The sequence below is a fragment of the Dryobates pubescens genome, chromosome 8 (assembly GCF_014839835.1).
Source record: "Dryobates pubescens isolate bDryPub1 chromosome 8, bDryPub1.pri, whole genome shotgun sequence".
Classification (NCBI taxonomy): domain Eukaryota; kingdom Metazoa; phylum Chordata; class Aves; order Piciformes; family Picidae; genus Dryobates; species Dryobates pubescens.
Genome location: NC_071619.1, coordinates 5,723,342 through 5,745,018, shown reverse-complemented (window position 1 = coordinate 5,745,018; position 21,677 = coordinate 5,723,342). Strand labels below are relative to the sequence as shown.

General features: G+C 42.6%; 1 protein-coding gene across 11 annotated transcripts in view; it reads right to left on the bottom strand.

The window, feature by feature from the left end:
- ABLIM1 (actin binding LIM protein 1) overlaps positions 1-21,677 on the bottom strand; it is a 212,515-nt gene that overhangs the window by 51,825 nt on the left and 139,013 nt on the right. For all 11 annotated transcript variants that reach the window (XM_054163606.1, XM_054163602.1, XM_054163607.1 and 8 more), the window contains exon 7: positions 381-468. In XM_054163606.1, the coding sequence (XP_054019581.1) occupies positions 381-468 (88 nt within the window). The remainder of the gene's footprint in view (positions 1-380; positions 469-21,677) is intronic.

Below are 21,677 nucleotides of genomic sequence, written 5' to 3'. Positions count from 1 at the left end.
ATGGACACCTACTAGAATGAGAGGCTTTCAAGTGAAAAAGTATGAGAACACTGTTGAAGACAGGATGGCTATAGACCTTCTTACCCTCCTTGTCACCTTTTAGGGTGATGGAGTACTGCAACAGGCTGCCCAGAGAGGCTGTGGAGTTTCCTTCTCTGGAAATAGTGAAAACCTGTCTGGACACTGTCCTGTGCAATCTGTTCTGGATGACCTTGCTTTCGCAGGGGACATGGACTAGATAATCCCAGAGGTATCTACTGACCCCTACCATTCAGTGATTCTGTGATTTCATGGGGATGGTTTACAAACTCCTGACAGAAGAACTACAGAAAAACTACAAAGTCTGACTTTTTTTTTTTTTGCAGTGGAGACATCCTTACCTTGCAGATACATCTCTTCTCCTTCCGTGAACATTTGGTTGCACCTGCTGCATCGTGCACAGCTTGGATGGTAATGCTTGTCACCTGCCTAAACAAGAACACAAAAGGGACGTGATAAACCAATGCACTGCTTTGTGAGCACTCATCATTTGCTGACAGACCATTGCCATTTTTCTTCTAGGTCACCTGTTATGACACAAGATTGCCCTCATGAGTGACAGTGGTGACAAGAATGGAAGATCTGCCACGCTGCTTCAGTCCAGAAGTCTATCTACCTCAGCATCCTGTCCTCAACAGAGGACAGCATCTACTTAGGACAAAAAGCTGTAAGAAGTAAGACAATATAGAAACAGCCTTTCCCATTCAAGTAATCAGTGGTTTAAAGATTTCCTCCAAAATCTATCTAAAACCTTTGTAAATCTCCATTTATCTAACAGTCCAGGCAATGAATGTGACACTGCAGTCAGATATTTGTGTAAGCCTGTTGCATCCTCATTTTGCCAAATAACACGGATTTTGTCAACTGCTTGGTTGTTATGGATGAATTCAGACAACGTATGAAAGTTTTCATCCTGCCACTTCATTCCTTGGCCTTCTTCCTGACACTGCTGATACGAGCATTAATAGAGAGAGATTTCCAGAGCCACTGCTGGGACCATTAGCTTAATTCACAGCTGTGGTACTTCAGAAGCTACAGTAGTGCAGACAGCCTGAGCTGAATTTGAGCTATTGATGTAAACAGGTTAAATACTCTAGATCCTGTTACCCAAATCCAAATCCACTGAGCCATTCATTCTCTTAAATACATTGATATCCATAATAAACAAAGCTGATTAGATTCCAGGCCCAGGATAATTCAAGGCAGAGATATTAAGGTGATTTCTTCTCTTTAGAACACCAAAGCAACCAATGCATTAACTTCCTTACATCAGAAACTTAAGCATGCAATGTCCACATCAGGCTTTTTTAACCATAAAATAATTAATCCTAGGAAACAACCCACAACAGTGAGAAGCAATGAATTCCAAAAGTTTTTAAAATGGTTTCTGCCTTTTCAAACAAGTTAACCTTAAATCCCCCCCTTTTTTTCCCCCCCACAAAATATTCCCTGTCCACTGAGATGTTATATACCCGTAATACCTGCTTACTCCATAGCTGACTTGTTAAACATCATCAAATCCATTTCTTGTTTCATTATACCCTCAGACTGCAGCAGCACTGAATTCAGATGCTGGAACGTGTCCAGAGAAGGGCAACAAAGCTGGGGAGGGGTTTGGAGCACAGCCCTATGAGGTGAGGCTGAGGGAGCTGGGGTTGCTTAGCCTGGAGAAGAGGAGGATCAAGGGAGACCTTCTTGCTGTCTACAACTATCTGAAGAGAGGTTATAGCCAGGAGGGGGTTGGTCTCTTCTCCCAGGCAACCAGCACCAGAACCAGAGGACACAGTCTCAAGCTGTGCCAGGGGAGGTTTAGGCTCGAGGTGAGGAGAAAGTTCTTCACAAAGAGAGTTATTAGCCATTGGAATGTGCTGCCCAGAGAGGTGGTAGAGTCACCATCCCTGGAGGTGTTTAAGAGGGGACTGGATGAGGCACTTAGTGCCATGATTTATTTGATTATATGGTGTTGGGTGATAGGTTGGACTTGATGATCTCAAAGGTCTTTTCCAACCTGGTTAATTCTATTCTATTCTATTCTATTCTATTCTATTCTATTCTATTCTATTCTATTCTATTCTATTCTATTCTATTCTATTTTTCATTCACACTTAAGCCTGATTATACAGGCTCAGTTAGTATTTAAAAGTATCTATACAAGATAATCAAGCATATGGATTAAAGTACCTGAGAACTACCAAACAACCAGCTCCACCACCCAGCCTTTCTAGAGGCAAAGCTGCACCGTTTACTTTTACTGTTCTCATTTGTTCCTGCCTTAGTAGTGTAGTACCAGGGTCTGATTTTAGGGGAAGTCAGGAAAGATAGCTATTCACAGAGACAGTGGTGTTTGTGGGCATGACTATTTATTTTCATTATCACTAAGAACAATTCCCAGGCAAGAATTTTAGTCATGCAAGGCCAGAAAAGAGCATTCTGTGCTTTTAGTTCATTTTTTTAAAGCCATACACTCACTCCAGCTGCAAAAAACCTGAGCTTCTCTCACTCAGATACTTCCTTTGCTATTTATTGATTCCTGCTCCTTAGAGGGCAGCATTCACCATACAAGGAGAGTAATGTGATTCAGTAGGTTTTGCACAACAGATTGAGAGAGATGTATCAGGAATAAGATGGAGCTCTGGTAAAAGGGAGGATGAAAGGTCACTACAAGATATGGGTGTTCAAGGAAGAAAAGCTAATGAGGGAGAAAACAGAACTGATGCTTGGCTGGCAGCAAGCAACAAAACCAGTAGTGAATTGCGAAGGAAAAGCATAATTAATGCTCATTCTCTTTCTACTATTTTCTTCACTGGCTGTCTTTTTAATCCCTCACCCTCTCTAGCAATTATTTAACCAGAGATGAACCATCAGTTCCACCCAAGACTGCAGTTTAAGAAAAAGAAAGTATCTGAGACGTAATGCTGGCAACAAACCATACCTCCTTTGATCTTGAATGCTACTTACATGTGTGTGCACATATATTCTCTCTCTCCCCCGTCCCCTCTCTCCCTCTCTCTGTCTTCCTCTCCCTCTCCCTCTCTCCCTCTATCTATGCAGCTTAGGGCTGTGAATATTGACCAGGCCTCTAAGTTAGAGATGTTCAATTCCGACAGCTCAGCACTCGGCAGATGCCAACATCCTTTCTTATATTCTCTGCCTCACACAAACAGTATTGTACATACAGAGAACAGCAGTTTTATCTGTGTTCAGTAAGCAAAAAACAAACATAATCCCAACTTTTGAGTTATTTCCTAAAGTTCTTCAGTAGAATGAAGCCTGCAGAGCTGCTTGTCACAAGCAATTTCAGACTTATTAGATGATGGCAAATCTGATCTCCTGGGAAACCACCACCAGTTAATGAGATATAAAAAACATTCCTAAGAAGGCTGAATCACTGCCAGAAAGGATCTTCTCCAAACAGGAAGGCAATAATTGGAAATTAAATTTGAAACAATCAAACTGGACTCTGTCTGTCTCATCCAGCTAAAGTACATCTCTGCAGCGTATCTGTGCTGCTGCTTAACAGGGATCAGATTTTTACTCAGTAGGCACACAGATAAAATTCATAGCTTCTCCAAAGGTATTCAGTAGGGTAGCTAAGTGGCTACACAGACTGAACTGGAACAAGTATGGGGAATGCAGTATTATTATTAATTAACCTCTGAAACAACCCATCAGAGAAACATTCACACTCTTCTGACATCTGGACTAGCCCACTTCTCAGACTACCAAACTTGTGTTTGGTATGGCAAACGTGCACCTTCCTTTAATTTCACACTACTGATCTGTGGACTGTAAGATTTAGACCCCAATCCTGCTGGCAGCAACAACTAACATTAATTCAGTGACCATTTGCTCTGAAAATTATTCAGCTAAGGCACAAGAGAGTTAAAGCTACTTGCCTTCTCACTACACCTAACTCACCTTACCCCTCCTCCAGTTCACTTTACCATTAGCTCTGCTCACCAAAGGACTTTTCAAGTGGCATCTTGCACCCTGCCAGCTGCTACAAATCACTTTCTTCTTCAAAATACAGCTATGCAGCCACCAGGTTTTAACCAGTCATACTCCTTCTGTTTCTTTCTGAATTATTTCAGCTTTAATTGAGGTCTTGGGGACAATCCAAACCTTCAGGCACAAACTACGACCCATACCTTAAAAGGACTGTCACTGAACTAATTTTGAGTATACTGAACTAATTCCTGCAGATGTTCTGGTTTGGCTTAGCTACAACCCTTAACCCCCCCCAAATATAATAATGAAAATTCTTGCTTTTACTTTACATCAAAATTATTAAATGGAATTGAATGAACTGACAGCAATTGCTTATGAGATGACATATGAAACTTATGTGTTACTGTCACTGCCTTTAAATTTTGTTGAATCAACTGGCATTTGCAGTAGAAGCAAAACCATCAGTTACCAATTTACAGCAATATCCAAACTCTTCTGGCTTCCCTATTTATCTTCTACTCACAGTGATAAATATAACATAGGTTCTGTAGTCAAATTCCATTTGAACACAGTAGACAGAGATAATTAGATAAAGAAATATAGTAGTATATACTCATATACTAAATGCTTCTAGACCCTTAGAAATGCAGAATGAAGGAAGAGCAGCCACAGGTGTAAGTCTCATTCTTAATATAATTATAGGAATGCAGATTTGTGTAGCTTTCCATGGTTCTGCAAGCCTCAATGATTGGTGGTTGATAGTGACATGTGTACTGTTTGTTTTCTATATACTTCTAAATATGTCCACTTTACCCTGTATGCACTTTATATTCATGCAAAGAAAGTAGGTTTAAACATTCTTTGAGATAGCATTAAGGTTCTATATATTCTGGTAATATAAAGTCTTAGTCTGGAACCAAGTCTTTAGCAACACTGAGCTTCAGTTTCCCAATCTACAAAAAACAGGTTAAAGAACATTTAATGTCCTCCATAATACACTTTGGAGAAACACTACCAAGGAAAACCATTTGAGAAATGTATTCCTCATGAGCAATCCTGAGAATAAAACCACATAGTCACCTCTCCTCTGAGGCTTATCAGTGATGGTTGGAGGCTCAGTAGTCAGGACTCCATGGGTGATGGGCTACACAGGGGATCTGGATATGTACATTCTGCTAGGGGCAAGTCCCAAGCAAGACAAGCAAAAGAACAAGTTCTGTTATGTATTCTAACAATACCAAGACCTATAAAATAATGAGATCAAATTTTTCATAGATCACCTTTTCAAGCTCCACAGCTATCAATTTTCAGCCTTCTTCCAGCATATTCTTCTCTTAAATGACTTTGTCTGGGACATACAAATCCTCCCCAGCTGATTAAACCAGTTTGCAATGCCATTCTAGAAGTCCTTGTGCACTGTTTGCAGAGAGCTTTGAAGGCTCCTCTAATGGGAGGGTAATAACCTTGTACGACTGCCTGGAATGGGAAAGGTCTCAGAACACAGCCATTGTGTTAGACACTGCGTGCGTCAGGCTCGGAGAGACTGCCTGCCGTTTGAAAAGTAAACTGCGAGCTGGGAGGCAGGGAGGGATTTGCAGCACCAGCTGAACACAATGCCCTGAGCTTCTGTGTGACCCTCACACCTGCCTCGCACCGCTGACACCCAGCTCCTCTCACAATGCACACACCGCTCGTGTGCCTCCGCTTTATCAAAATGCCTGTCCTGGTTTAAGGCCAGACAGACCCTCTGTTGCCCCTACGAGGGACAAAAGAGTGACACTCACACAAATGGACTGGAGAGCGAGGGGAAGTTTAAATGGAAAAGCAATTGGTGTTTTACAGAAGCTACAAAAGCGCAGTGCCAAAGAATCCCAGAGCGTACAGAGACCCTTACAGCACACCCAAAGGCCTCCCAGCACTTCCCTTCTCCCCACCTGAGGATCTACCCAACACCCCCAGGGCTCCTTCTTCCCCCCCACTGCTAGGCTGGTCTCAGGCTGGCCAGGTCTGAGACTGCGGCCCTCCCCCCCAAGCATTACGCCTAGCCAGGCCTAAGAGGCCTCAAGACACTCCCCAGCATTACCTGATAGGGAGCATCTCCCAGGGGAGCAGAGAGGGAAGAAAGAGGAAGAGAAAGACTTTGCAGATGGATTTGTAGGGCATAGCATTTATGGATAGAAACAGGCTGTTTCCTGTGTCCACCCTACTGGGCTGGACACTTGGGACACTGAAGGTGTAACTTACGTGGCAGTAACAGGAGGCACCCAGCCTGAACTGCCACAATGCCTTTGGGCAATTCCTGAAGCCAAAAGCTCCTAGGCAAGGCAATAGAGGGGATTGTAAGAATGATTCCAAGCCAGGAACTGCAGATAAAGCTGCTTGCAAGCTGATATAACGTGCCCCAGAAACCCAGAATAAAAAGTACCTGCACTGAGCACACAGACAGCTTTAACCCCATGATAAGAGTACTTCAAAAGCCAGGGACTGTATTTTCTCTGCTCCCACTTCCTGCATGAGTAACTTTTATTCTCCTTCTGCTTGTAGAGGTCTAGTTGGATTAAATAAATGTTTTCCTCTCTGGTGAACGTGAGAGCTTAAGATTTCCTATTACTCATGCCTTCAGCCCTGTCCTTCTTTCCAGAACAACAGTGAACAAGAGCCAGAGAGAACAATAACAAGAATCCCACTAGGAGAGCTCACATGCCAGTGGCTCTGGTAGAGGAAGAACTAATTACCAACAGACATTTTCTGCTGGCCAAAGGACACAATTAAGTGCATATTTGCTGCGTTACATTTGCACAGCTGCACTCACTCTCCATTCAAAGGTATCTTTATGATCACCTGACAAACATGTAGAAAGCTTTATTAAACCTATTAAATGTGCATTTAAACATTTAAAGATATTAAACATGCAGAAAGCTTTACTTTTCTTACACTATTTAAATACCACAAAAGCTGCTATGTATTTTTAAGAGAACATTTAAGAGTAAAACACTACACACACCCCTCTCCTTCTATTTTTGGTCAAATTTTTATGAGCAGGCATAATGGGCCCATTTGATGGACAAACCTAATAAAATATTTAGTCCTATCATGACTCTGAAGAGAATGACCTGATTTCTTAACTCTCTTAAGGACTGAGGAGCAGCACAAAGAATAACTCAGATTCATCTTTTAAAGCCCTTAAGGAATGTTGTGAATTGTAAAACAGGAACTGTGGCAGTAGCCTACCATTTTCCAGTGAAGCTTTATTTTAATTACTTGCAGAGGTCACAGAACCTTCCACCCTGTTTGATGTTTGGTATAACATCAAATTCCATTGTTTCCTTCTCTGCAGGCTTCTGTGATCTCAGGAGCGGCTGGAACAGCACAACCACTATGAAGACCAACATTTGCCTTTAATAACATCCTGACCCAAGCTGTCCACTCATTTTTCCCAGGCTCTTATCTCTTCAGCAAGTCACTACAAGTATCTGTGCTCAGATTCAAAAACAGAAGTGCAGCCCCTTTGCTTCCAAAGGACTTCAGAATCTACTACTAAATTCTCTGTTACTACCAAAGGAAGGGCAGTATCACACAATTTAAACATGGAAAATATTCTAGCCTGATAAATCCTTTTTTGATATGTATCTTTAAAACTAGGACCTTCTAAAGCTGTTTTAACACTACTGCTGCAAGACCTTAATAGGAACAACTCTCAGCACAACCTCTGCCTCTGAGACAGGACAGAACAGCAGGAAGCAGAGCTCACACTGGCAGTTCCCAAGCTGATAGTGCTGCAAGACATAAGACCAGGGGAAAGTGGGAAATGGAGCGTGAGGCCATGACTGTAAATCTGAATGACAATGTGCATGTAAGAGACATGGAAGACCCTCAGAGCCGTCCACTGATTGCTATTGCCGCTTTGGGTAAGCCAAAGCTGCAGCTGTCCTGCTGCCATGAACACTTCCACTGTTAATTCATGCCTGGTTCCTGATTTTTATACAAAAATACCTCCCAGCATTCCAGCAGTGGCTGCCAAAGTCATGCTAGTATATTCCTTAGCAGGTGCTTAATAAACTTTGTAACTTGCTAGTGAAAATTCCATCAGCGTACATTATTGTTATATTCATTAGTTGCTGCTAAGAGCAAAACAATTATTAGCTGCTAGGAATGTCATTTTTCCCTACAGCAAAGAGGTGAGCAGTGATGCAGGCTACATACACAGTTGGTCAACCGTTCTGCTGGCAAAAAGAAACAGTCCTTACAGCACCTGAGTGTCAACTGGACTTAGTTCAGGAAGATTCTAGCAGTTACTTGTGACTGCACTGTCAGCTCTGCTTTGAGCTCCTACTTGCCTGCAACATTCAGTGTTGAGCAGGCTGCACACACAGGTGAAAGGCTTAATTGTGAGCTATGGTGTTTTTGAGAGGTATCCATTCTGTCTTCATGGGCTTCCACCTATTGCTACACACAAGTCCAAAGTTAAGAGCATATATTATCTACACAGTTAACAGCAGGAGGTCAGTACAAAGAAGGGAATTCCACTCAGCTATGAAATGTAGCCACAGTAGCCCGAAGTGGCCAGTTAGAATCCTGGCAATACAGAAGAAAGCAACAGTAAGGACAGCTTTATTGCCTATTGCAAGGTTCCAACAGTAGTGTTAGGATCCTCTGTTAACATTTATGCACAGAGAAACCTAATCTCAGTGACTGAAGAAAGAAAGAAGCACAGATCAGGCAAAGCTCCCTTGTGAGCTGTAAATGAAAAAATATGGAAGAGGACAGAGCAAATGCAGGAGTATTCTGGAGGTGTAGCTTTCTGGTCTGTATTTGACAATGCTGAAAGGTGCATTTTTCCTGTTTGATGCTGTTTTGTGAGCTAGATTTTTTTGGATAGTGTTTGCCATGCACCAACATTTACAAATTAGGAGAGTTGAACAATTTTTGCCCAAGAGTCTTAAGAAGACTATAGCTGGGCAGTTCTCTGGCAGATGGATGTGTTAGCAGGGGAGGCTCTGCTGAGCCAGACACCTCGGGGATTACTTCCTTCTATCCACAGCATGAGGTACCTCTACTACTGGCCAAGATGAGAGCATAAAACCTTTCCTGGTAAATCTGCTGATGACTCAAAGACAATGGTTATCTATACCAAACTATTATGTCAGTCTAACATAATATACAGTCTAACATAATATGCCTGTGAATCAAGAAAGCATGGTCCTGGGAGATTGAGAGCCATGTTGTGGGCTGCAGGAACTTCAGTCTGAGACCCTTAACAATCTCCTAGCAAATGCTCTCAGAAGGCCTGAGAGGGCTGGCTCCTCTGATATGTATACAGAGAATATAAAGGAAAAGCAAGAGAAAGGTTTTGCTTTTCACTAGAGACACTGCAACATCACCATTGGAGCACTGCTCAGTGTGTACATGTGGACTTAAGAACAGTGGTCAGTGGAGAATCATGACAAGAAGTCTTCATCTGGAAACCTGAAGGACTTGGTCAGACCATTACTCAGAGGCTTCAGAGATGACAGAGCCACAACAGACAGGTGATTAGAAGCAAAGAAAGGAGATAAAAGCAGGAAAGAGCATGACGTTTTCAACCCCATTAAAAAAATATGACATCATCAAAAAGCTTCAGCTAAACAAATTTAATCTCAAAACATGGTAAAGTTTTTAAATAACAAAGCTAATTTAAGCAGTAAGAGGGAAAATTTTTGGCCCTAGAATCACTCCAGAATCTTCATGATAAGGGAGGATCATTTCCCAAAGGATAAACTTTCACGTGGTTTCTAGGGAAAAGCTCTATGATTTTGAAAAGAGAAGATATAGCAAGATGATTTTAGTAGTTTCTCTGACCTTAAAATCCATGTCATGGGGCATTGCATAGAGAGGAGCCCTTACACACACATCAGGTTGCTCCAAGGGAGCACAGGTTTGGAACAAGCCAGCAGAGTAAGTCCGAGTCTACAGTAACACTGGAAAAATCTCCAAAGTTAAATCAATTCACCGAGACCTGTCTTGGCTAAGCAGCAAAATTCCTGGTACAGCAGGGGCTTTGCTGCTAGAAGGGAGCTTTTGTTGATGTGGCTTGTGGTTCAAAGACATTTCAAGTGCAACATCAGAAGTACTGACCCAGTGTGCCCAGCACAACGATGTGGCTCTGTAGTATCATAAATCATGAAGGCTGAGAAAACAGCACTAGGCAACACTCATGTTAACCCGCTCACAGGCAAGTGCAAACCTTTCTAATGAATAAAGTGAATGAGAGTTTGGGAGATTAAGCAACTCAGAATTAATGCTTGCAGCAGAGCCAAGCAGAACTCACATTCTCAGTCTCCCAGGCCTGCTGGACCTCCATGTAGCAGACTGCTAGGTCCAAAGAACTGCAGCCAATATTCATGCTCATCTAACACAAAATTGTCTTTCCAGTTTTGTGTCAGAAAGCTCTTTCAGGAACCATGCAACTGTTGGCATGTGACTTAGCAAGGCTGGTCTCCATTCTGATGTCTCCATTCAGTTTTGAGGGAGTGTCCCAAGGACAACAGAAAAAAGAAGTTGTGAAGGCCAAAAGGAGGGGAGACAAACTCAAGGATGAAGTCAGACAGTACATCCGTGGAAAATAACCCAAAAATATAAACCAGAGAGAGGCTGTACAAAACAAAGCAGACATGAAGCAACAACTGCTGATTTGTATCTGGTAGACTCACAGATTGTTCTAATAGGAAAACATGCTAGGAGTGAATTGAGCAGGGAATATTTTTATCTTTTAGTGCTTAGAGCCTGATCTTGTAGCAAACTACACACAAGTCACTGCCATTCCAACTATGCTTCAAAAAGTTTAAAGAATGAAGTTTATCCTTGATCAGCTGAAGTGTTACCTGCTACCTCTGGAAATCTCTTTCTGCAAGAGGTCAGAGCGAGCACACATGACAGCCTGGGGAAAGGGGAAATTTTCTTCAAATAGTTTTCTCTCCAGTTGCATTGCTCTTAACTCCAGAGGCATCCATGTATAATTATCAGCCTGGATTTTACTATACCAGACATTTCTAAGGAAAACAGCCAAAGGAATCATAGAATTGTTAGGGTTGGAAGGGACCTCAAGGATCAGCTAGTTCCAACCCCCCTGCCATGGGCAGGGACACCTCACACTACAGCAGGTTGCTCACATCCACATCCAGCCTGGCCTTAAAAACCTCCAGGGATGAGGCTTCTACCACCTCCCTGGGCAAACCTGTTCCAGTGTCTCACCAGCCTCATGGGGAAGAACTTCTTCCTAACATCCAATCTGAATCTACCCATTTCTAGTTTTGTTCCATTCCTCCTAGTCATATAATTACTTGACACCTTAAAAAGTCCCTCCTCAGCTTTCTTGTAGGCCCCCTTCAGACACCAGAAGGCCACTAATAGGTCTCCTTGGAGCCTTCTCTTCTCCAGACTGAACAGCCCCAACTCTCTCAGCCTGTCCTCATAGGAGAGGAGCTTCAGCCCTCTGATCATCCTTGTGGCCCTTCTCCGGACATGCTCCAGCACATCCATATCCTTCCTGTAATAGTGTATTTACATTGCACTACAATTCAAAATGAAAATATCAAAAGGCATCAAGATAAGCAGTGTGTAGATAGTGCAGACAAATAGTTGTCCCTTTTTCAAATGCAAGAACTTCGAATAAATGTCAGATGGCCAAGATGGACTCTGCTAAAAGGAGAGGCTTTTTCTTCCAGCAGAAGTCCACTCTTTTGGTCCTGTTTGTTCGTTTTCTCATTGGTGATCCATGCAGTTTCTGAGTACAGATGTAAAACTGCAGTGTTCCTTTGAATCCATATGACATGAACATCCTTCAGAGGATGTTTGCCAGAGTCAAGATACAGAGATTTTGCTCCCTACACAGTTTTCTTCAGCTCTGCTTAAAATCAAGCGTTCTACTTACCACAGGAAATAGATTCTAACAAAATAACCACGACATGACGTATTTCTGTAGTGATGACTAGGAAAGAAGTGATAGATACAAAGCAGAAAGGAATAGCTAACAGAAATTGCTACCATTGGGTTTTCAACACAGTAAAGGCCCTCCACAATTGCTGTCTCAACAGCAGTAGTTCCAGGGTGCTGCCAAGATAACTCTGCTTAAAGTTTTTCACTGCTTCAGTCATAGAATCATAGACTCAATAAGGTTGGAAAAGACCTCAAAGATCATCAAGTCCAACCTCTCACCCAACACCTCATGATTACTAAACCATGGCACCAAGTGTCACATCCAATCCCCTCTTGAACTCCATCACTACTTGGAAAAAAATTTTGCAGCCAAGATACAACTGCTTTACAGAATTCAAAGCAGCAAGTCCATCTGTATGCATAATAAATCTCTCTCCTATATGTACTAGTCAATTTCTTGAGATTTTAACTCGTACTCAAGTGATTTATGATGCTAATTTCAGAGACCTGTGCAACCACAAAACACCCCAAGCTAGTTTCACAGTTAAAGTGCCAGAGTAGCTGTGTTGCTGGTGATGAAAAGGAGCCTCTCGTGTGATACTTTTCCCTCTTACAAAGTAAAAGCTTCCAGATATCTATCCAAAGAATTGTTAGGGTTGGAAGGGACCTCAAGGATCAGCTAGTTCCAACGCCCCTGCCATGGGCAGGGACACCTCACACTAGATCAGGTTGCTCAGAGCCAAGAACAATTACACCTGTATGATCATCTAATCCAGTAGGAGCATGTAATTAAAATCTACCCATTTCATGCTCCAGGTGGTCATTTTGAACAGTCAAGCACTCACATAATAGTGTATCATATTTCTTCACCTGTAAAACACTTGCTCAGTGAAGACAGGTGTTAACTCTGTGGACTTGTCCCCAGAGATTCCAGACATCTCTTTCGGTTTTGTTTTGGCTTTCTTTCCTGCCTTTTTGTTTTTACTTTCCTGCAGGAAAGCACCCTGACAAGACAAAAGAGAGGAGACTGAATCCTCAGAGAGAGTAAACATCAGGTGAAATACCTGGATGGAGCCTGTTACCAACAGGTGACAGCCACAGCCTTGCCCCAACAGGCTCTTCTCCACTTCTCAAATTTCAAACACATTATTGCTGCATTCTTCCCAACAATTATTTTTTATGAGGGACAGGCCTAAGTCCTGTCCTGCTCTTCTAGATGTCAGTGGCAAACTCTCCACTGATAGGAAGATTTAAAGTAGGTCTTAACAATGAAAGATCATAATCCTGCAAAGAAAGCATTTCACCACTTAATTTTTTATCCTGGGAGAAGCAAAAAAACCCCAAACTGGCTGAAACACTTCTGTATTGCTACGTGCTGCCTCAAGCTCCCCTATCACCACATCCCAAATGACAGGGAGACTCTGGCACTGAAGGGAGTTTTGTTTTCAGTATTAACTACTTTGGTGCAGGGATCATTATCAATTGTGTATCTGTGCTGTGGGTGATTGTGGCAGGTAGCACTAGCACAATGCAAAGGTTTAAAAGATGAAAAGAAGAAGCAATGGAAGCTGCTAAATGAGAGTATTCCATCCCCCACCCCCCCCAAAGCAGAGTGGTCCAAGAAAAGAACAAGCCATGTTCTGCAGTGACAGCCATGCAACTGAACTTGTAATACTGCTATGTAACAAGAAAAAGTATCCAGGTAAGTTACTCTTCTACAAAAACCTCTAAGACATGAAAAAAATCTACTTGTTTGAAATAGGTGGTTGAGGCCCCGTCCCTGGAGGTGTTTAAGACCAGGCTGGATGAGGCTCTGGCCAGCCTGATCTAGTGTGGGATGTCCCTGCCCATGGCAGGGGCGTTGGACCTAGATGATCCTTGTGGTCCCTTCCAACCCTGACTGATACCATGATACTATGAAATATCTGCTGGGTGTTACTGGAATACAGGCAATGGCTGGCTAGCACAAAGGCTGCTGTCAGCAATGAGAAATTCTATACTAACATAAATGCCTCTATTGAAATGTCATTTAAAAGTCTTTTTTGGTTAGCCTGCTAAAGTTTTCCAGTAATATTTAGTGCAAGAAACACAGTGGAGAATATTTAAGTACATCTAAAAGGTAAAAGCTACAGATACCGTGCCGGGGAATACAGATCCTAATCAGCAACACGCTACTCACGGAAGCACTTTCCACACACCCCATATTTTTATAAGCACCTGCAAGATTTCCCCAATTCCCTCTGTTGCAATAAAGAAGCTTTAATTGGCTAGGGTTTTGGTTTTTTTTCAAAATTACTTGTTACAGCTTGCTCCTCTCTCTCACCATCCCCACATTCTCCTAACATTCCTCCCCTTCCTATTGACACTGGGATTGACTGAAGGATGGTTTCCAAACCACTGCTGAGAAGTTAATGCCTTGTGATTATGCTGCCATAGCAACTGAACTTCTGTTAGGGCTCTGTCAACTTCAGAAACTCTTTTGTCATCTTTGTGTGTCAAGTCTTTCTCAACTACATGTATCTCTCTTGCCAAATTCAGGGGGTGAAAAAAAAAGAAGTGTCACCAAAATCCTGTTGAAGAGAATTTTACATGGAGCAATTGAAAGTATTTTTCTGGCAGTATATTTATTCCAGATCTCTGACCCTGTGCAAGGTGTGGTGTTCTGGGCAATCACACTAGCATATTTTTCACCAGGGAAGGGTAGTCTAAATAAAACTATGCTGCTACTCAGACATGTAGACAACCTGTCTGAAACATTTACCCATACCCTGAGATATTGTTAAACTTTTCATTTCCCCATTTTTACACAAGGAAAAGAAAATAAACCAGTGTTCTGTATTAGCTGATAAAACAGGCTTCTCAATAAAAAGGCAGGGAAACTGAAAACCAACCTTATTTCAATCTCCACATCTCCACACATCTCCAGGAGGGATATTAAAAGGACAAAAAAAAGGACAAAAAAGGCAAGCCATATAAAGAATTTTTTGAGATAAAGAAACACATTGTTTCTGCATACATCAGCAATCAGTTGCAATCAGAAACAGCCCAAGCTCCATGCCATTCTCCTCTGTACTTGGCAGATCGAAATCAGGTTAGCTGCACTCTATCTAAAGCACAGACTTACACACAGCCTTTTAAAACAATCCTTTGGTGCACAGGAACAAAAGTACAAGTTTTTATGATACCACTGCAAGCTATTCAGTCCCGCCGCACAGCTACACCCCGCTCTCCCTGCCAAAAGAACACCATGACCCCTTCCAGTTCAGATCGAGTTTCACAGGAAGGGGTTTACCTTCCGACAGTAACTCTTCAGTCTAGGTCCATTCTGTCCTCAGCCCTGCAGGCAGACTCCCGAAGCGATGCGCAGCCGGCTTCTGCTCTCTCCGAACCAGCTGGCAGTGAAGTGCCTGTAACTGCACCCAGCCCCGCGCCTCACTCCTCCTCTGCTGGCGCTCAGGCACTGCTGCACACACCCACCCAAACAAGCAAACAACCCTCCCTGCACATCAGAGCCACTCCGGCAGCCACACGGCCAGCTCATTCTGGAAAAGGAAAAGGGGGAAGCACACCGGCCCAGGCAGGGGCAGGATCATTTCATACCGTTTCTGTGTCACTATTTGATGTCGATACAACTCAGAACACTTTCCCTTGGGGAGAGGCGTTTGCAGAGTATGAAATTAGTGCTCTCTCTCTCCCTGGAAGTTATTAAATATTACTTCTATGGCTTCTGAAGAATTTATAGAGCCTCCTGGGTGCTAGTCTAGTTTTGTCAGAAACAGTTGAACCGAGATTGTCCTCTAGTCCAGTTAAGCTTAATTCGGGCAGAGTGCTGGGGCCACATCTCATGCTGGGACATGTACCCCTTTATCCTATTTGCATGTTTTGTGTGAGATGGACACCTGATGAATTTACACTGGGCTCTATGCACTGACCCTGCCTGATGTCTCCACAGGTATTTTCCATGATAAAAAAAGTCCTGTGGTCACTAGTATATATCAGTTTGAGGGCCAAGGATCGCAGCATGTGCTGCTGCTGCTGCTTTTTCTGGTCTGCCCTGGGATATTCAGGCCACATGTTCATGTTTTCTCATTTATTCTAACAGCAGTCAAGTTAAGCACAAAACAAATCACAGGACTAGCACAGCATGCACTGAACTCTACCGATTCCCATTTGCTCTGTAACTTTTTCCCCTACATTGTTGTGGTGTGTGAAGGTGACAGTGATGCCTGGGAGATACGGGTTGAGAGCAAAGCCTCTCCCAAGCCTGTAAGACACCCAGATCAGCAGACACCTAGGTGCTGTGAAAACACAATGGTAATACAGGCAGGAATATTGTTTTACCACAGCTTTAGCATACCACAAAAGCCAAACCCAACTGAAGTCACCATATCATCACTCTTTGTTCAGTTCATCAATTGCTTCATTTACAAGAGTGTTTCAAATTTTACCTCAGCTCAACCTGTATTACTAGTACAGGTTGCATCATTAAAATCCTGTAAATGACACATTTTGTGATACTTCCTGCATAAGCACTATGAAAATGGCCTTGCTAAATATCTCACTCAGCAGGAAAATATATACTGGCCTTTCATGCAACATTTCTAAATGGAATTGAAATAAAACCTGTATGAGGAGCCACGTAAATCTTACACCTAGGAAGGGTACTGTTCCAAGAACACAGGACCAGACACACAAATGTACTGAAGTACCCAACTACACTCTATTCCACAATCCTTGCAAAGAAAGGTAATGGTTTCACATAGAAGCATAGAATTGTTAGGGTTGGAAGGGACCCCAAGGATCATCTAGTTCCAACCCCGCTGGCCATGGGCACTACATCACTACACACTACATCAGGCTGCTCAGAGCCACATCCAACCTGGCCTTAAAAACCTCCAGGAATGAGGCTTCTACCACCTCCCTGTTCCAGTGTCTCACCACCCTCATGGGAAAGAACTTCTTCCTAACATCCAATCTGAATCTACCCATTTCTATTTTTTTTTTTCCATTCCCCCTAGTCCTATCCCTACCTGACACCCTAAAAAGTCCCTCCCCAACTTTCTTGTAGGCCCCCTTCAGACACCGGAAGGTCACAATTAGGTGTCCTTTTCTTCTCCAGACTAAACAGCCCCAACTCCCTCAGTCTGTTCTCATAGGAGAGGTGCTCCAGTCCTCTGATCATCCTCGTGGCCCTTCTCTGGACATGCTCCAGCACCTCCAGATCCTTCCTGTAATAGGGGCTTCAGAACTAGATGCACTACTCCAGGTGGGATCTCACCAGAGCAGAGAAGAGTAGAGACCTCCTGGCTATGCTTTTTCTGATGCAGCATAGGATGTGATTGGCTTTCTGGGCTGCAAGTGCACACTTGAGCTATGGTGCTAAATCTCTTTAAAATAAATTACTTAAACATGTAGGCTACTGATTTTCCCTAAAAGCCAGCTGAAGCATCTGAATACTAACACTCACGAGAGCAAAGCTGCTGCCTGGGTAAGTGTTGGCAGAAGGCACATCCTTGAACAACAGAAACACATTGTTTGACTAAATCATTTACTGTGTGAACCATCAGTATTGTTCTGTCATCTATTTGTCAGTCACTCTTTTAGAACAGAGACTCATTTACGTGTAATGAGTTAGCAGAAACTTCTCTGAACCCCTCACAGCACCAGTTTCTAAATCGAGCTCTGAAAACAACAACACTTGAAGAATTCACAAGCTCTCTTAGCTCGTATTTTTTGCCTCTTAAACATGGATACAGTTTCCTTACACAACTTTTGTGGTTTGTTTGGTTTTCTCCCCCATAATTATTGTTCTTTATTTCTAACTTCAGAAAGCAGGGTGTCAGAATTGACATTCTATCAGTTAGTTGCTGCAGCACAGAGGAGACATCTTAAAATGCTAGCACATTAAAGTCACAGTTATCTACAAGTACTAAACCTCCTTCACATTAAATGCCACATCTTAAGTTACTATTCCTCTTTAAAATCATGGGAAACCTCAGCATAAATTACAGTATCAAAAGCACACTTAGAACTTGACCTTGCAGGCTGAAGTCAAGGGAGCCTTCTGGTGCCCTGGCATTTCTCTTTGCGGGTCCATCTGTTAAAGTGGCGTCATGCCACTGCTTACAAGGTTGGGTGCAAGTTTCAACAGTGCCCAGGAAAGAAACACTGGGCAGTCAGCAACCCATCAGAACAGGAACTCGACGTATGCACAGCCAGGAGTAATCACAAAATGGCTTTTTATTTGCAAATGAATAGTAAGCAAGTAGTGTTGTAAAAATAAGTGGGTAGAGTAACAACACAGTGGAGACATAGCAGATCTAGCATCTCTAGATCTTGAGATCAAAGCCTAACTGTATCACTAAGAGCCAAAAAAAGGGAGAAAATCTGGATTCTCAGGCTCTCTGTATCATGTCATGCAAACTATCCACCTCTTTCTGTCTTGATGTCTTCTCTCTGCAGAGCTAAAGAAATGTGGCTGAGAAGTTTGGTAAAACACTTCAGATAAGCAAAGATGGAATCCATGGATGTAGGCATGAGCCACCATTCCCTGAAGTCAGTGGAAAGCTTCTCATTGATTCAACATATTTTGACTTAGGCCTTTAAGGAATAGTTATATTATGTATGATAACCACACAAACAGAAATTATTTATGGCACCATCTTTCAAATAGCTAAACATGTGCTGAAGTTTACTTGGATTTGTGGAGTAACACACACAGAGTTTAGCAGGATTAGGATCAGATGGGCATCTTTCAACAGGCAAGCCTTGATGCTATGAAACAAATAGCTTAGCTGACAGTCTGTGTAGAAGTTCTCACTCTCACTATGCCATCACTGCCTGATAAAACCATGTTTCAGAGGAGTTAATGGAAAATTAGTAATTTTTTTATAAGTAAAGCTTCCTTTCTGCCAGAGAAACCCAGGGAAGAACACTCGATCTCAGTTGCCTTGACAACATTCCCTGAAACACTCAAGTATTAACATAGCCAATATGCTCCAGAAAGTTACAATATCTATTTCATATTGGATACTTGTCACATTTAGTGTGGTGGCATGCACTCATCTATCAGCTGTGACTGTTTGTCACAGAAAGTAATATGCCAAACAACACATGATAAATATCTGAGCTGTCTTAAAAGCACGTGGCCTTTTTCTTGAATATTTTTGTGGCTACTTTAAAGTTGATACATACATGGCCTAGAAAAGAAGTGGGAAAACCCCCCCAATCTTCCATGATCTGTGGATATAAGCAAAGTAAGTACTGTTTTTCTAGTAATGCATTTCTTAACTGAGCAGAGGGATCACCTCTGGCTGGAGAAAGTCCATCCCCTCAAGGCTGGAATCTCAAGGTTTGAATGCAAACCTTGGCCTGACAGGCTTGCTGGGGGCACAGCATAAAATCATAGAATTGTTAGGGTTGGAAGGGACCTCAAGGATCAGCTAGTTCCAACCCCCCTGCAGTGGGCAGGGACACCTCACACTACAGCAGGTTGCTCACATCCATATCCAGCCTGGCCTTAAAACCCTCCAGGAATGAGGCTTCCACCACCTCCCTGGGCAACCTGTGCCAGTGTCTCACCACCCTCATGGGGAAGAGCTTCTTCCCAACATCCAATCTGAATCTACCCATTTCTAGTTTTTTTTCCATTCCCCCCAGTCCTATCACTACCTGACACTCTAAAAAGTCCCTCCCCAGCTTTCTTGTAGGCCCCCTTCAGACACCGGAAGGCCACAATTAGGTCTCCTTGGAGCCTTCTCTTCTCCAGACTGAACAGCCCCAACTCTTTCAGCATAGCTGCTTTTGAGATGAAGACTCTTAGGTCCACGTTGGGAGTGGCTGTCTCTCCTGCTGGCTACTCGTTGTAAGAAGACAGCTTGATTTTTCAGAGGTGCTAAGCCATACTGAGGGACAAAAGTGAGCTGCAATGTTGCAAAGTTTCTTTTTAATAATAGTGAAATGATAACACTAATACTACCAAAAATCATTTTGCTGGAAAAACAAATACCATCAGCACCTATGAACCCAATGCTAAATTCCATGCTTTTATCTCCCTTCAGTTTTTCAGTGTTTCTATAGACTGCCCCAGATACAATAAGAATAAGCAGAAACCGAAGCAGCACTACAATGCCATGCTGCTAATCATTTGTGATCCATTAGAGGGAGGAGTCTGTATATAATGCACTATATACTTCCCTACAAACACTTCTCACTATTTCTTTGGTTGAGAATGATGGAACAGCAGAATCTCTTCCTGCCAAATGATTTTATTGGCAAATAGCGAGTTCACTACTACCATTTTTGTTAACAAAGGCAAATTACAAAGTGTTTGGTTAGGGTTTTTTCCCCAATGGATGTTAGTAGGTATAACTTGAGCTGGTCATTAATGCCATAACCTTTACCTAGATAGTTCCTGTAATTGTCCTAATTCACACTGAAAATGTGGTTTCCTTCCCAAGAGAGGCAGCAGGGCAAGAGAAAATCCACATAATAGAAATCATCAAGAACAGCCAAGTGTGCCAAAGAAACGTTGCCAAAGAAATGTCACCAAAGAAGAAGAGGGAAGACAGTAATCCTCCTGTGAGAATCTCAAGCTTCATGGAAATTAAAACTTCAGGTGTACTGAAAGGTTGTGGGTTATTTCCTGTACTGGACAAGGAAATTGTTAGTTGTCCTGCCTCAGACAGTTCTGCAGCCCTCCCTGAACTGTGGCATCCTGTTCTGTGAATTATCTTGCGTGGCCCTGTGGCTGTTTCCGAGCTCTCATCTCTGTTATTACCAGAGAATTTATGTCATGCTCTGACCCCGTCCTTTGGACTACCTTTTCTACCCAAAGGGGACATGCTTGCTGACACATGATTTTTTCATCCTAAGTTTTGATTTATTAGTTCCTTTAGCCTAATTTACAGGCATTAGTACTGCCCCTTTGGAACCGTGCATCTCTGACAGTGTAAAAGTTTTCTAGGCCAAGCCAAGAAACTAGCCTGTGGTTCTGAGGAGTTGCTCTGATTATTGATTGTTAGCTGCTCACCTGTATCTTCTGATCTTTTCAAGCACCACTTAGTGACAGAACGTGCTTGAACATCTCTCCTGCATCTGCCATGCCAGGTGATACCTGCAGAACTCTGTTCATGGACTAACCTGGCTGCTAATACACGCTGCAATGCTGTTAAGGCAATGTCTGACTGGCCTCCCTAGTGAAATTTTTAAAGGATTTGTCCAACTGACGTGTTTCAGACTTCAAGAGCTGCACTATGAGAGTAACTCAACTTCTACAGGCTTTGAAGTTTAGTTTTAGTTTCCTATCGAGAGCTGCTGCTGCCCTCTACTGTGTTATTATGGGTTGTACCGCTGATAAACAGCCAAATTTCTTGTCTTACCCTGCACTCAGCATGCTGAGTCTTTTCCATGTATTGATAACAGTCTATTTCTAACTCATCAGCATATTCTGATTCTGCAGGCTTGTTTTCTTTTCATCTGATTTTGAGTTTTCCAAGAGGTGGATTCTTGCAGGAGGTTGGATATGTTTCATTGCTTCAGCAAGGAACCAACCTTGGGAGCAAAATGACTGCATCAAAGTTTTGCCCAGGACAGAATGTCTCCAATAACCTGAACTTTACCTTGGATTATGATGGACAGCTCAGTCCTAGTTCAGTTGAACTAGGTCAGCTGAACTTAGTCTCAACATACTTGGTTCTGAAAGGATACAGCTCACGATCCTCTCAAAAAACTAGGTTTCTTTCTCACTAATGCTCAAGTGCAACCTTGCTATATTC